Here is a 13,017-nt window from a genome sequence, read left to right on the forward strand (position 1 = left end):
CTGGCCTAGAAACCCTCTAGGGAGCTTTGTGCAGGGTGAGAAAGGAAAGCACTTGTGAAATTGGCAGGTGAGGCACAATCAGGGCCACTCTCACAATCTGATGCTGTGTGCCTGACACCCAGCTCCAGGCTCCCCAGTTGCTGAGGCTGCTGCTCATGGGGAGATAGAGATGGGCACCAGAAGGAAGCATCAAGGAGTGATGATCTAGGCCCAGCTGAGTTAGGTTGTGGGGAGAGGGCTGCAGGGCCTGGGTCCTTCCCCAATAATGCTCTTATTCACATGTTCTTCTTTAACCCTAAAATTTCTGGGCCAGTACATGGAGTTTTAAGTTGCAGCTACTTCGAGAGCCTTTTGGCCTAAGGCAGGGACAGTGTAAGGCTGTGACTCAGCCTCTTCCCCACCTCCCACCAAGTCCTTTCTGTGCTGCTGGATGTTTCCCTCCAGGCACCTGGGCATGAGAGGGCAGGTGTGGGGCTGCCTGGGAATATAGTTCCTTCCCCGGCCTGTCTTTTTTCTTTCCACCTAGTGGGTCCTTTGTGAGAGAAAGGAGGCCAGAGTACTTCTTTGCCTCCTCCAGACTTGGGCCTCAGTGAGGAACTGGCACCTGAGCAGACAGAACAGGAGCCTGAGGGACTGTGCATGATGTTTATTAGTGATGACAGTGAGGTGGGGCAGGGTCCTGTGGAGCATGCTCTGTAGATCACACACTAGAGCCGTAAGGCAAGGGTAGCTGGGTAGACAGGGCCTCTGGGGGCTGTCCACTGTGTCCTCTCTCTCCTCATCTAACCCTAACTTAAGCAGCAGCTATGAAATCAGGGAATAAAGTTTGGGGCCCATATCCCCCAGGAGGCCTGAGGGCCAAAAACAGAAATGAAAGGATGCAAGAGCAAAAGGATGAGTGGGGCAAGGAGGCCCCCAAAGTTGTTCCAGACATTCATGTCCTCCCTTCCCAAGCCCCCAATCCAAGTTGGCTCTTGTCTACCATTTGGCTTGACCATGCTTCTGGTCCCTGGTCCTGTCAGCTATTATGAAGCTTCCTGACAGGGTAAGGAGAGCCCTTCTCTTCCAGAGTTTCAGCTGGCCTGCTATTCCAGCCTTGTTTGTGGATGCCCCACCCAGCTGACGGATGGGAGTGCCACTCTGTTGGGCTTTGATTGTCATTTCTAGTGTGTGGCAGTGAGGTGAGTGGAGGCCCTCAGACCCCAAAGCACAAACCCTGAGTCCTTTGGCTATCAGGACTTGTGTCTCCTCAGGGACCTTGTTTCTTCCTCATGCCATGTCGCCCACACCCTATCCTCTTGCCACTTTGAGGGGGCATCCCTTCCCTGAGTCTGGTGGGAAAGCCCCTACTAAGGGGATCCTGGCCTGAGGGCACTGCCCAGTGGGGCAGCTTCTTGTGCAGGAGGAGAGGAAGGTGCCAGGGGTGCAGCACACGCAGCTAGTACCTGGAATGGGAGCCTAGGGGGTCACTGCCCAGGAGGTGAGGGGGCCCCCTGCTTCTCCTAGAACCTTGGGACCACAGGCAGACCTCGAGCTGAGGCTGGGCAGGGGGTTGTGGGGGCTGAGCCTAGTGCCAGCCTAATGCCAGTCTAACGCCAACCTGCCTAGAGTGGAAGTCCCAGCCAGCTGTGCCTGCGCCTGCCAGGGTAAGACAGGAGGCTGTCAGTAGCTATCCTTGGGCCAGGGCCGGTTGCGCTGCCAGTTCCGGTCATTATGGTTGTGCTCCGAGTCCTGGGCGAGGAGTCGGTCTTGTGGGTCATGCCCATTAGCACTAGGCAGCCCCGAGGTGTGTTGGCGGTGAGGCTGGTACAGGTCCTGGTAGGCATCTGCATAGTCCTCCTCCAGGTGGTGGGAGCTACGCTGCGAGGATCCTGTCCAGGCTTGGCGGGAGCTCTCGCTGGCCTCATCGGAGGGCATCAAGCTGTCCCGCTCGAGGGGCGAGTGCTCCTCGCCACGCTCTCCCAGCAGCTGCTGGTTCTGGGGGTAACACAACAGCTCTAAGTGAGGAAGTGCAGACCTCACCTCAGCCTCCCTCCCACCTCTACTAGGATGGGGGATTGTTCCCCATCAACTCTCAGTCCCTGGGTAGAGGAAACAATGTAAAGAAGGGAAGCATATTGGAACACTGTTTCTCTTCAGGTACAGAAAACTGGAGCTTTTGACTCCTGCAAAATTCAGGCTCTGCCATCAAGACAGACCAGAGAAAGGTATGAGAGACTTTCTTTTGAGCCCTAAAAAAGTAACTTCTGATTACCCATTTCATTGATTTATTCCCCCTCATCAGGAAGTTCCTTCATCCATCTGCTCTAGCTCTGTACAGCAGATCTGAGTTCTCTGATCCTTTGGCCTTCAAATGAGGCCAAGGATGATCCTTTGTGCGGGGACGGGGCATTATTTTGGCTGGCTTAGCCTGAGCATCAGTACCCACTGGAAATGGTTACCTGAAGTCCAGGGATGGCACTTGGAGGGCCCAGAAGTCCAGGGCCAGGGGCTGGGTGGTGTGTAGCCCGCCAGTAAACCTCTAGGTATTCAGCCAGGTGCTCACAGGCATCCTCCAGCTGGTTCTCATCCAGAATCACATCAAATGACTCCTGGGGAGGGAAGAGGAAGGGAGAATGTTTTCTTCCTCTTAGCAGCAGCCTCCCACCCATCTCCGTCACTCCCCCAGTCCTGGAAAAGCAAGAGTAGGCATAGGAGTAGCTGCCCCAGGCACTCACTGGTGGGCACTGAACCAGCTTATCATATGCCATCATCTGTACAGTCAGGTGTTTCATCTGTGACTTCCCACGGGAGCGGATGAGACGCTGGAGTACCTGAGAGGAAAGAGGGCAGAACAAGGCCTGAAGTCTCTGGGAGTCCCGAGCAGAGCTGGGCCTAGAAAGAACTGGGCATGTCCCCCACTTGTGATCTACCATCAGGAAAGGGAATTCAGGAGCCTTGGGACAAGGACCAAGCCGAGAGGAGCACATTCTAGCACTGCAGCTCCGGGGGCCTCCTCCATCTCAGCTGCTGACTAACCTTTGGTGAAGATACTTTGACGAAGACAATGATGGGGGCCAGTGAGGTCTTGGCCAGCTGTGCTGGGTGGTTGATGGTGTCAGCATCCAACACGACCAGCTGCAGGGACTTGGCCAGCTCGAATATGCGCTCGATCTCACTCTGTACTTCAGCTATGGAGGGAGTGAGTGAGCCACAGTGCTCACCAGTGGCTCCGCCCACTTCTTCCTCCAACAGGGCTCGGGGAAGGGGGGCTCCCCAATGGTGAAAGAGAAGGAATTGGTAGGAGAGTGTGTTCATCAAGGCCTGAGCAGGCAGAGGAACAGGGAATTGAGGACATTGCGGTGAGTTCTTGCAAATCCTGGGGCAGGTAGAGAAAGGGGGAAGAGAAAGGTAGGAGGAAGGTTCTCGGTAAGGCCTGAGTGGGCGGAGAAGCAGGAGCTGGGGACTCCTCACCAATGCTGGAGCGGGCAGAGGAACGCTCGATGATGGTCCTCTTGCCAGGATTGTTGAGTACAGATCGCTTTGCTAGTGAGAGGTCAGCTGTGACTCGGGTGATGGAGATCCTGGGGCGGGGATGGAGAATTACAGCTCACTTCTAAATTTCAAGTGCTAGGCCCCTGCTTACTCCTAACTTTCCCTTTACAGAAGATCTTGCTACAGACATCTAGACGGAGGCAATGATCTTCTCCCTAGTTCTCATGCCACTCCGGGTCAGGGCAGCTTACCTGCCATCAAACCTATGTTTGAGGAAGTCAAAGAGAGCCTTCTGCATCATGTCTGTGACCTGGGTGGGAGAGGTGGGGGGAAAGACATGGATCTGACTGAGGGCCCCCTTGGAGAGGGGCAGCATCCCCAGTCATGGCCATGGAGCCCACCCCCTCCACACACAGACCTTGATGGTGAGGTAGGGAACACACCCTCCCACGGTTCTTGGGGTCTTCCCATGCAGGCTTGGCAAAAGTGACTCTTTGGGTCAGGGACTTCCTCTTACCTCATAACCTTTCAGAGAGGGTCCCACCAACACCACAGGCCGCATAGAGGGCACCACATCATATGGGGGTACATGTTCTGCCTGCAGAATTGACCTTAGGTCAGGTAAAGCCATGGCTCTGTGGCCTGCCCTATGCCTGACTGGGGCAGATTGAGAAGTTCTGGGATCCCTTCCCTCTCTGTTCTGCTGCCCAGAAGCCTAACCCAGCAGTCATGAGCCAAGAGCCCCCCAGCCCAGGTCCCTTCCTTGACTCACCTGCTTTTGCTTCTGCTTGGCTTTTTGGAAAAGGAAATAAAAGATTAACGTTGTGAAGGGGGAAAAGGCCCTGGGGGGCATGTATTCCCTTCCCCAGGGGAGACACTGGGCTTCTCCCAGCTCTTCTAGCCCCGCACCAACCCCTTCCCACATAGTTCACCTGGGGAGAATCTCTTTGCCCCTGTGTCTTAGTGACCCACCTACCCAAGACAAGTGGGTTGGGGGAAGGCTACCTAGGGATGGAGGAGGGGAGCGCCGGTTGCCAATGTCACTCAGGCTGGAGGGGTTTCCGGATCTCCTGAGAGCAGAAAGGGCAATCAGTAAGCATCTTTGTGTTTGTGTGTTCTATATGTCATTTAACAGTTGTAAATACTTTCTTATAGTTTAGGTAGTGAAGAAGGTATGTTTGTGACACATGCATTGGTGTATGTGTGTATATTTGTGTAGTGTAAATGTATATAGCTGGGTATGAATGTGCACATTTGGGGGGAGTGAGATACGCGTGCATGTACAGTGAAATGGACTTCGGGTAGAGTGCACACGTGGGCAGGGGGGCAGGGTGGAGGTGGGAGGCGGGGTTATTGAGTCACAGCCCTGCTCTCACCTGGCCTTCTGCTCCTGCTTGAGCCGGATGCTCTCCAGGCGCTGGGGGCTGGGGATGAAGGCAATGTCCCCGCCCTCTTTCACTAGCCTCCCGATCCACCAGTCATTGCTGTACTTCTGGGGGCAGGGTGGAGTGGGAAGGAGCAGTGAGAGGAGGCCGCCCTGGCTTCAACCCCAGCTCTCCAATGTGAAGGAGCCAGGGTGGTATTCACAGAGTTGGTCTGACGAAGGCAACACACAAGTGGAGGGGGCAGAAGGCACCAGAGGGAAGGGTAGCCAGATTTGAGACCTCCAAGATTTCAGTATGAAGAATCACAGCTGTCACAGGGGACCTAAGGGGCAGCTAATCTAACTGCTCACTTTACACATATGATGACAGGCCCAAGCCAGGCCTCAGAAGGAGACCCTAGGGATTTGGTCTTGGATATGAGGGATGTAAGGGTGTGTTAAAGATAAGAGATGAAGAGTTTGGGGACTTATTTATAGACTGAGGACTAAAGTAAGAGGCAGGGGACCGGGCAAAAACAGGGAAATTAAGTGGCTTTTAATTGGTGGGGACAGGGGGTGGTCACCTCTTTAATGTGCAGAAAATCTTTGGCCTCAAAGTTGACTCCAGAGCCCTGGACTGGGCACTCCTCATCCAGTACGCCACAGTAGCTGACATTGGTCCTCACAGCAAATGCCACAGGTTTGTGCTGGAGAATTAGGCCATCAGTGCCAGTGAGAGGAGCCTCAGAGTGCCCCTTCCAGTTTCAGTGTCCCATCGTCCACCCATCACACACACACAATCTTTCACATTCACGTACATTCTGCCCATTGACCCCTCAGGACTCAGGACAGAGAACAAGTTTCCACCCAGCCTGGCCTGTTTTGCCCCTCGCCTACAGCAAGAGGATACCTTGGCCCTCTCAAGCTGCTGCTGAGCCTGGCTCTCCACTTCACGTCGGGCACTCTCCCGGTCTTCTTCCAGGGAGACGTCTGAGTCCAGAGATGGGCGGCTGGTATAGGAGTCGGCTGAACCCTGGCATGGGGGAGAGGCTGTGACCCCTGGGCTCAGGTGGGAGGGGCATAGAGAGGCACCCTCTGAACCCTATAGCAGCGCATCCATGAACCCCAGCCTCTTCATGTCCACAGGGGTGGCTGGGCCCCAGTGGTCCCTCCAATTTCCCTGAGAAGGGCCCCAGTGACTCTGGGACTGTAGGAAAGCCACCCAATCCATGTGCTAAGATCTGGGCCCCTCCCCCCAAGCCTATTAATACCGCAGCTTTGAATAGAGCTTTCACTTCCCTCCTTCCTCCCTATTCTCCCCTCTACCACATCCTCTGAGGCAGAGGGAAGGGAGATGTACTAAAGATGATATATTGAAGATGATTCTGAATCCAGGCGACTCAGCTCAGCCTTCTTGTTCACATCAGCCTGCAAAGTAGCCTAGACATTATCCCTTCAAAATGCCTGGCAGGAGTATAGCCAGCTAGGAACAGTCAAAAGATGCTGGCTGGTATGGCACTGGTCCTGAGTGTCAAGATACAGACATCCACCCCATAAATCTCATCTCCCCCAGTCCCTACTCTTCCAGGTTGAAGAGGACACAGAGATGCCGACTCTTGGAAGTTACTTCCTTTCTACTCTCCCCACCCCCACTTTCTTTCCTCTCACACCTGCTGGGGCAACTGGCCAGGTGTGGGCGGCAAACAAGACACAGACTGAGAAGGCAACACAAAGCTATCTCCCTGGGTCTGTAAGGCTGGGCCATGCCCACCACCTGGCCTACATCTCCCTCCCCCTCCCCCGAGGGGAGATCAGCCCTGGAGGAAGGCTATGTTGGTGCCAGACAAACCAGCCAGAGGAGCAGTATTCTGGAGATGCAGGGAGGGGGTCTTTGGTAACCTTAGCCAGGACAGTGTCTGAGTCCTGGAAGGTCTTTGGACAATGAGGGTGCATTTAGAGGGCTGCAGAGCTCACATTCAAGGTTGTGAGGAAGATGCACAAATGAGTAGGGGAAGCTGGACCTTAGGATAGGAAGATAGAAGTCAGGATGTCTGGGTTTCCCCCTGAAGTCTAGGGAAAAGGGAATCTTTTGTTTTCTGCCTGTTTTCCCTCTTTATGATCAGAAGCCTGAAGTGGTATTCCCATCCATTCTGAGGTACAGTTGGCAGAGATAAGGTAGGAGCCTAGATAAGGGCTTCACGTGGGGTGGGGGGAAGGGGAATAGAGAGAGAGAGAGAGATGGAGAGAGGGAGAGAGAGAGAGAGAGCGAGCACATGTGCGTGGAAGGGGTTTTATGATATTTTAGGCTGAGGAACATTACTTCAAGCCTTACAGTGCATGATCACCTACAGAAGGCAGCAGAGGCCAGACTCCTAGTGGAGAAGGCAAACACACACTTGCTGTCCGCCATGCCCTCTGCTTCAGCCCCACAATGGGCAACAGGGTTGGTCAGCTTGATATCAGCCCAGGCCCTAGAGCCTAAGCTAAAGTCAATGTCTGTGGTAGACCGAAGGCATGAAACAGCACAAGGAAAAGTCTCTTATTTGATAAAGGAGTGGAGTCTACCTGCTATTCCTTTTCTCTCTTGAGAACAAAATAAGGCTGGCTTGGCAGTTGGCTAAAGAGTGGCTGAGTCCCAGAAAGAACCTTTGCACTGTCAGTAGAGTGTGGGACCTCTTTCCAGGGGTCTTAGATACAGGAAATACCTCTGTGGGAGGTGGCTGATTGAAAAGAATAGGGGCCAACAGGCCAGGAGGCAGGTAGCAGAGCAGGATGACCACCATTTTGCTAAGTATCCATCAGATGCTTCCTGGATGCCCAGACCTATGCTGGGGGAGAAGTCTGGCCTTTACTCTCCGCTCCCCAGGCTTTCAGCCTAATTTTGTCATCTTAATGTCCCTACCTGGGGTATCTGGGTTTCCTGGACTCTCACCCTAGAATGGGAATGATAGGATCTCTCCCTAAATGTTTAATGAGTCGGGCTCATACTGGAACCCCTCCTCCATCATTCCTAAGTTCTCAGAGCTCACCCATCTCTCATGCTCTGGTATCATTTGGGAAGACCAGTGCTGCCCTGCCAAGCCTACTCTGGGGTCTTGCCTCTCCCACCGCATTATGCCAGAACAGCCAGAGGCTCAGTACTTTGGAGCTGCCAGGAGTTGGCACAGTGCCCTCATGGTGCCCCCCTTGCCTGGTGAGTGTGTGGGCAGACTGCAGCTCTACTCTTGCCTGGCACGGGGGAAGGAGAGGAGGGAGATGAGCCCGTGGATTTATTTAGAGCCTGATTTCCCTCCTACTGCTTCAGAGGGGGCCTCAGGGAGAGCAAGGAGCCAGGCAAGAGAAAGGGAAGTGGGGGAGGGTGATCCAGGGACCAGAGAGGGGTGCGCAGTGAGCGATGGGTTAGCAGGCTGCCCCAACACCATCCACGTGTCAATCTTTCCCTTGCGACGACAGCTCTTGCCTTTTCTCCAGGGATGGGAAGAACCTTCTAGGGCCCTCCAGCCCTGCAGGAAGATTTGTTTTCAAGCTCACCTTGACACCCTGGGCCATGCCAGCTGTCCCTTCAACTGTCAGAAAGAGGTGTCCACCAGAGCCTTGAAAATCATCTGCCATGTAATTAGCCCCGAAGGCCCAATGGGGAATTTGGCCCAGCAGGAGCCCAGTCCCAGAAAAGGACTGATAGCTGCTTATTCTGAACCCTAGAACTCATCTATCCTGGGCTTGGCAGCAAGATGTGGGAGAAGACGCAAACACTCCACTTTCAAGTGCTCTACCCTCCACGCCTGTCAGGGACCCCTTCCAAGCCATCTGTCTAGTGGTCCTTTCCTAAGGAGGCCTTCTTGCAGGATGTTTGAGAGAAGACACTGAGAAGCTGCTCCCCATCTTTGCCCCATCTTTCCAGGCACTCTCCCTGCTCTCTGAGCTCCGGGAATCACTGCCTAATGAGCTGATTTGTCTCAGTGGGTCAGGAGATAAAAGCAAAGAGGAGAATTAAATATTTATTGGTTGCCTGGTTCTCTGAGCAAAGAGCTTCCTCTCCATCCCCAGGCCCTCAGCTCCTCTGTCTTCACCTCCAGGTCCTCCATGCTGAGCAGGAGCTCCGGATGCCTGCTGCTCTGAGGCCGCCTCAGCCGGAGGCGTGGAATGGATGGGACTCAGTCAGCTGGCTCACCCATGTGCTGGGTGCCCAGTTTCCAGCCTGGGAGAGAAGCTGGGCTAGAGGCAGGATGAGGAAATAAGGCAAGCTTAGGATGGACGGGGAAGGGAATAATGGAGGTCTTCAAGTTTTGTGATCTTTCTGCCTGAAGAGGCTGGTACCCAATTCTCTGGTGTTCTCCCAGGCTCCCTAAATTTGTCCTTTACTGGAGGCACAGGAGGTCTGGCTTGTCCCCCTCCCCAAGAAACTCATCTACTGTAGGGGTTGTATTCAGACCCCATAATCCACCTGTGGAAACTCCAGACATGTTGTGTGCCCTTTCTAAAGAAAGCCCCCGTACCCTTTTCCTCCAGCCCTTCTTCCCTCTACCCCTCTGTCCTGGGCTCTGGAGCCACCTGCTCAGGCCTCCCCCCAACACTTCCTCCTAATACACACACCCAATGCCTCTTGGTCTACGACTGGGGTACAGAGTAGCCCTTGGCACGAAAATCCATCTCCTCACTTCCCTGGAGCTCCCCCGTCATAGGCCCTGCCCCGCCACTGAGGCGTTTTTTCGAAGTCCTGAATTGGGTGAAGCAGAGGAGGTATCATCCCACTTCCCCACCCCCACCCCCACCCTCACCGTGGGCACTCACCGCCTCCGAGTCCTCAAACCCGGGCACGTAGGAGTCGTCATACATGGGGGAGTCCGAGTGGGGGGAAGCGAGCAGCGCCGGGGGCGGGAGCGGCCCCGAGGCAGGGGCGGCCCGGAGGCAGGGGCGAGGACGGCGGGCCGCGCCCGAGAGATGCCACAGAGCCCCGCAGCCCTGCGGGTGGCGGCGCACAGCGAAGGAGCGCGAAGGAGGGACCGAGCCGCGAAGACCAGCTGCTCTGAGCTCAAATCACCGCTCCCCCCGTCCCACCCCCCCAAAGCCTGCCAGTCCCACCCCGAGCGCGGCTGAGGAATCTGGCGCCGGCTCCTACAACAATAGTGCCCGCCCACCTGACCCCCCCTCTCTGGGAGAGGGCGGGGCGGCGGCCACCCCGGGAGCCCGAGACCCGGCTGGGAGAGGGTAGCGGACGGGAGCTGGGTAGAAGGTGGGTGCCCCAGCACCTACAGGCCAGAGGGGCGGCGGGGAAGAAGGGGAGGAGAGACTGCGGACGGGCGGATCTAGGCTGGGAGGAGGCGGGGCGAGAAGAGATGCGGGGACAGAGACGCTCGGCAACCCAGGAAATACTCCGCCGGGAAACAAAGGGCTGGAGCGGGGGAGGGGAGGGGCCGCGGAGAGCCGGAGGGAGACGAGACCAGAACCGAGAAAGGAGCGGGCGCAGGTTACGGGGAGGTAGGAGAGAGAGAGAGAGAGAGAAAGGAGAGATACGGGCAGAAGGAGGATGGGGGGAGACAGGAAAATGGAGAGACTGGGGGAGACAGAAGAGGCGGGATGGGGGCGGGCGGCAGAAGGGGGAAGGGCCCCAGGTGAGCGGGCGGCGTGTCTGAGCCCTGGTGATCCCAGAGACTCCAAAAGCGAACCCCTCATTGGTACTAGGGAGGAATGGATTTGGCGACCTCAAGCCAATGCCGTGAAAGTAGCCCCCGCTCCACCTGGTGCTCGACCCTCTCAGTGCTGGGAGCCTGCAGTAAAGAGCCGCGTCGCCTAACCGGTGCAAAAGGGGAGGTTTTGGTTCCCGCCGCCTGTTGCGCAGGCAGATTTCATCCTAGTCTGGCCAGGGTCGGGGTTCCCTTCCTCACTTCCTTGCCAAGAACTGTGCCAGGCATTGGCAAGGCATCCATGAGAACTGGGCTGTTTTAGGTGAGTCTAAAAGAGCAGGAAAGGAACCAGAGGGTGGAGGTAGGGGGATTGTTGTGGCTGGGTCAGAAGGTAGGATCCTGACCCCAATGCAGTAGGAAAGGGGAAGGGCAAGTCTCCCCAGAGTCACTAGTTTAAGGTCAGATTTCCTCAGCAAAAGGATGGGGGCGGGGTGCCCGGGATCCTGGTTGGAGGCACCTGTACCACTCACTTTGCACCTGTCCTCCTTCAGAAGAGCACTGAAATTTGAGGTTAGAGACAGAGCAGCAGCCCTTATTTTGAGCGAATTTCCCAGAATGTCCACCCACTTGAGCTCCCTCCTTTTTCCATCTCCTTAGCGAAAGTTTTCCTTTGCATTTTGATTGCCTGCCTGCCCCCTACCCAACCTCCCACCTAGAGGGGGATGTGAGATGGACAGAGGAAGGCTTCTGAGTTCAGTCCTTCTCCATTCCCAGTTTCTAACCCCCAGGAGGGTGAATCGGGAATCTGCTTGTCCTTTTACCTTCCTGGGCTACAGGAGAATTAAAAATCCAAAACTGACAGGGTTTAATGAGCTCTATTAGAGAAAGCACTATTCATGGGAGAGAAGGACCAGAGATCTATTGGAGAAAGCACTGTTCACGGGAGAGAAAGACCACCCAAACCAACTGGCTTCTCACTTATATCACTTGTTCATGTTCCCTTAGCAAGAAAAAGAAAGAGAAGGGGCCTAATCTTAAAACCGTCTTTAGTCTGCCTTTAGTCTGTTTAGTCCTGTAAGTGGTGCAGTTCAGCCCTGACAAGCCTCTTCCTCCTGCTGGATTTGGCAATTTTGTCAGAGCCTCTATTGGCTAAGGGGACCAATCACTACTGGGAAAGGCGGTTTGCTTTCACAGTTCCCTCTCCTGAGTCTAGCATCATTTGGGGGTTGGTTATATATTGAAAGTTCCCAGACACATTGTCTTCTCACTTTTGTGCCTTCTCCCAGCTCCTCAGTATTCCTACCCTCTTTTACTCTCTGCCTCTTCAATTCCTTCTCTTCTTCCAGAGGGACAGAAAGGAGGATTGAGGTGTGAAAGAATACAACTCTCAAGGTGCTCTCTCCAGGGAGATAACTCTAATGGAGAGGATAGCTGCTGAGGCATCTGCTTTTGTTTCCATCCCTAATTCTACTCTCCTGGCCTCTCCTTTTGGGACTCCCCACCACCAGCAGGTCCTGGGGTCTGTAGGTGACGGTGGACCTGCCATCAGCCTCATTTCTTCCTCACACACCTTGTTGTCTTCATCCCCATCTGGAACAGTGTCTGAGTCTGCTCCTGAAGCATGAGTTGCCATGCCAACCACCCCCAGGAGATAGGTTCAGGTTCCTCATACCTGGGTCCATCCCCTGGGTCTTGCAGAGCCTCAGAGCCTCTTTCTCTTTCCCCTATCTGAGTTGCTACTCAATGCCCCCTGCCACTTCTCACCTCACCCACACCTGCCTACTCCGGTTCTCAGGACAACCTAGTGACTTCCTGTCCTGTAAACAAGACATGTACTTGTCAGTGTCCATGTGTCCCCTAATCCCTTTTCTTTTCCATGACTGAACATAAGGTGAGAGAGCTGAGGAGAGGTGGGCAGGAGAGGATTCCAGGAGAGGATTCCTTCTGCCCTTCACTAAATAGGAAAGAGCCGTTAGACTGGAAGCTATTAGATACTCTAGGCAAGGAAGCAGGACATAGGAGGAAAGCCCAAATAACCAGGTTTGGGAGTTGGAGTTCTTGGGACCCTCTAAAGTACATTCTGGCTTATCCTGTAAGTGCACTAGGAACCTGAGCAGATCCTAGTCCCTGAGCACTGAATGGGGGAAAACTGAGGCAAGAGCTAGGACCTCTGAGAAGTCTTCATCCACAGCAAGTCTTTAAGATCTGGACCAAGCCAAGATCTGGACCCTAGCATTCTAGCTGCTCGGCTGCCCCCAGGTAACCCAAAGTGGGGCACAGGGGAGTTTGGCAGAGCCCTCCTCTCTCAGTTCTCTTTTCTACCCCCTTTACTAGCTCCCCAGTCAGTCTTCCCCTCCCCTCCCAGGCCCAGTGCTTAGAAGCTGCCAGCTCTGGCTGCTGCCTTCTTTCTTACCCCCTCTTCCACCCTTAGCCTCAATGCCGTTCTGCCTTCCCTCCCCATCACTGCAGTCTGCCCCAAATGCGGGCCCTCTTCATAGCTTGTAATGGGTCTCTCCCACCCACTCGGAGGGACCCTGCGTTTACCTCATTCAGCAG

The 13,017-nt window shown here is 54.8% G+C and overlaps 1 protein-coding gene and 1 long non-coding RNA gene across 3 annotated transcripts in view; one reads left to right on the forward strand and one right to left on the reverse strand.

Moving 5' to 3' along the window:
* Positions 1-631: 631 nt before the first annotated feature.
* Positions 632-9,876, reverse strand: CACNB3 (calcium voltage-gated channel auxiliary subunit beta 3). 2 transcript variants are annotated; one of them, XM_025050245.1, is made up of 14 exons: positions 9,629-9,876; positions 8,908-9,052; positions 5,748-5,870; positions 5,422-5,544; positions 4,851-4,966; positions 4,480-4,544; positions 4,247-4,266; positions 3,992-4,072; positions 3,726-3,784; positions 3,454-3,563; positions 3,019-3,170; positions 2,718-2,813; positions 2,442-2,591; positions 632-1,977 (listed from the first exon to the last, which is right to left on the reverse strand). In XM_025050245.1, exons 2-14 carry the CDS (start codon positions 8,920-8,922, stop codon positions 1,663-1,665), a joined length of 1,425 nt encoding a protein of 474 aa, XP_024906013.1. In that variant the 5' UTR covers positions 8,923-9,052; positions 9,629-9,876; the 3' UTR covers positions 632-1,662. The 2 variants fall into 2 exon arrangements, with proteins under 2 accessions (XP_024906013.1, XP_015448697.1); XM_015593211.2 differs by lacking the exon at positions 8,908-9,052.
* Positions 9,877-9,903: 27 nt separating this feature from the next.
* Positions 9,904-13,017, forward strand: part of LOC107196016 — a 4,983-nt gene continuing 1,869 nt past the window's right edge. Inside the window, exon 1 of the long non-coding RNA XR_003047793.1 lies at positions 9,904-12,720. This is a non-coding gene — a long non-coding RNA (uncharacterized LOC107196016). The remainder of the gene's footprint in view (positions 12,721-13,017) is intronic.

Source organism: Pteropus alecto, unplaced genomic scaffold (assembly GCF_000325575.1).
Source record: "Pteropus alecto unplaced genomic scaffold, ASM32557v1 scaffold196, whole genome shotgun sequence".
NCBI lineage: Eukaryota > Metazoa > Chordata > Mammalia > Chiroptera > Pteropodidae > Pteropus > Pteropus alecto.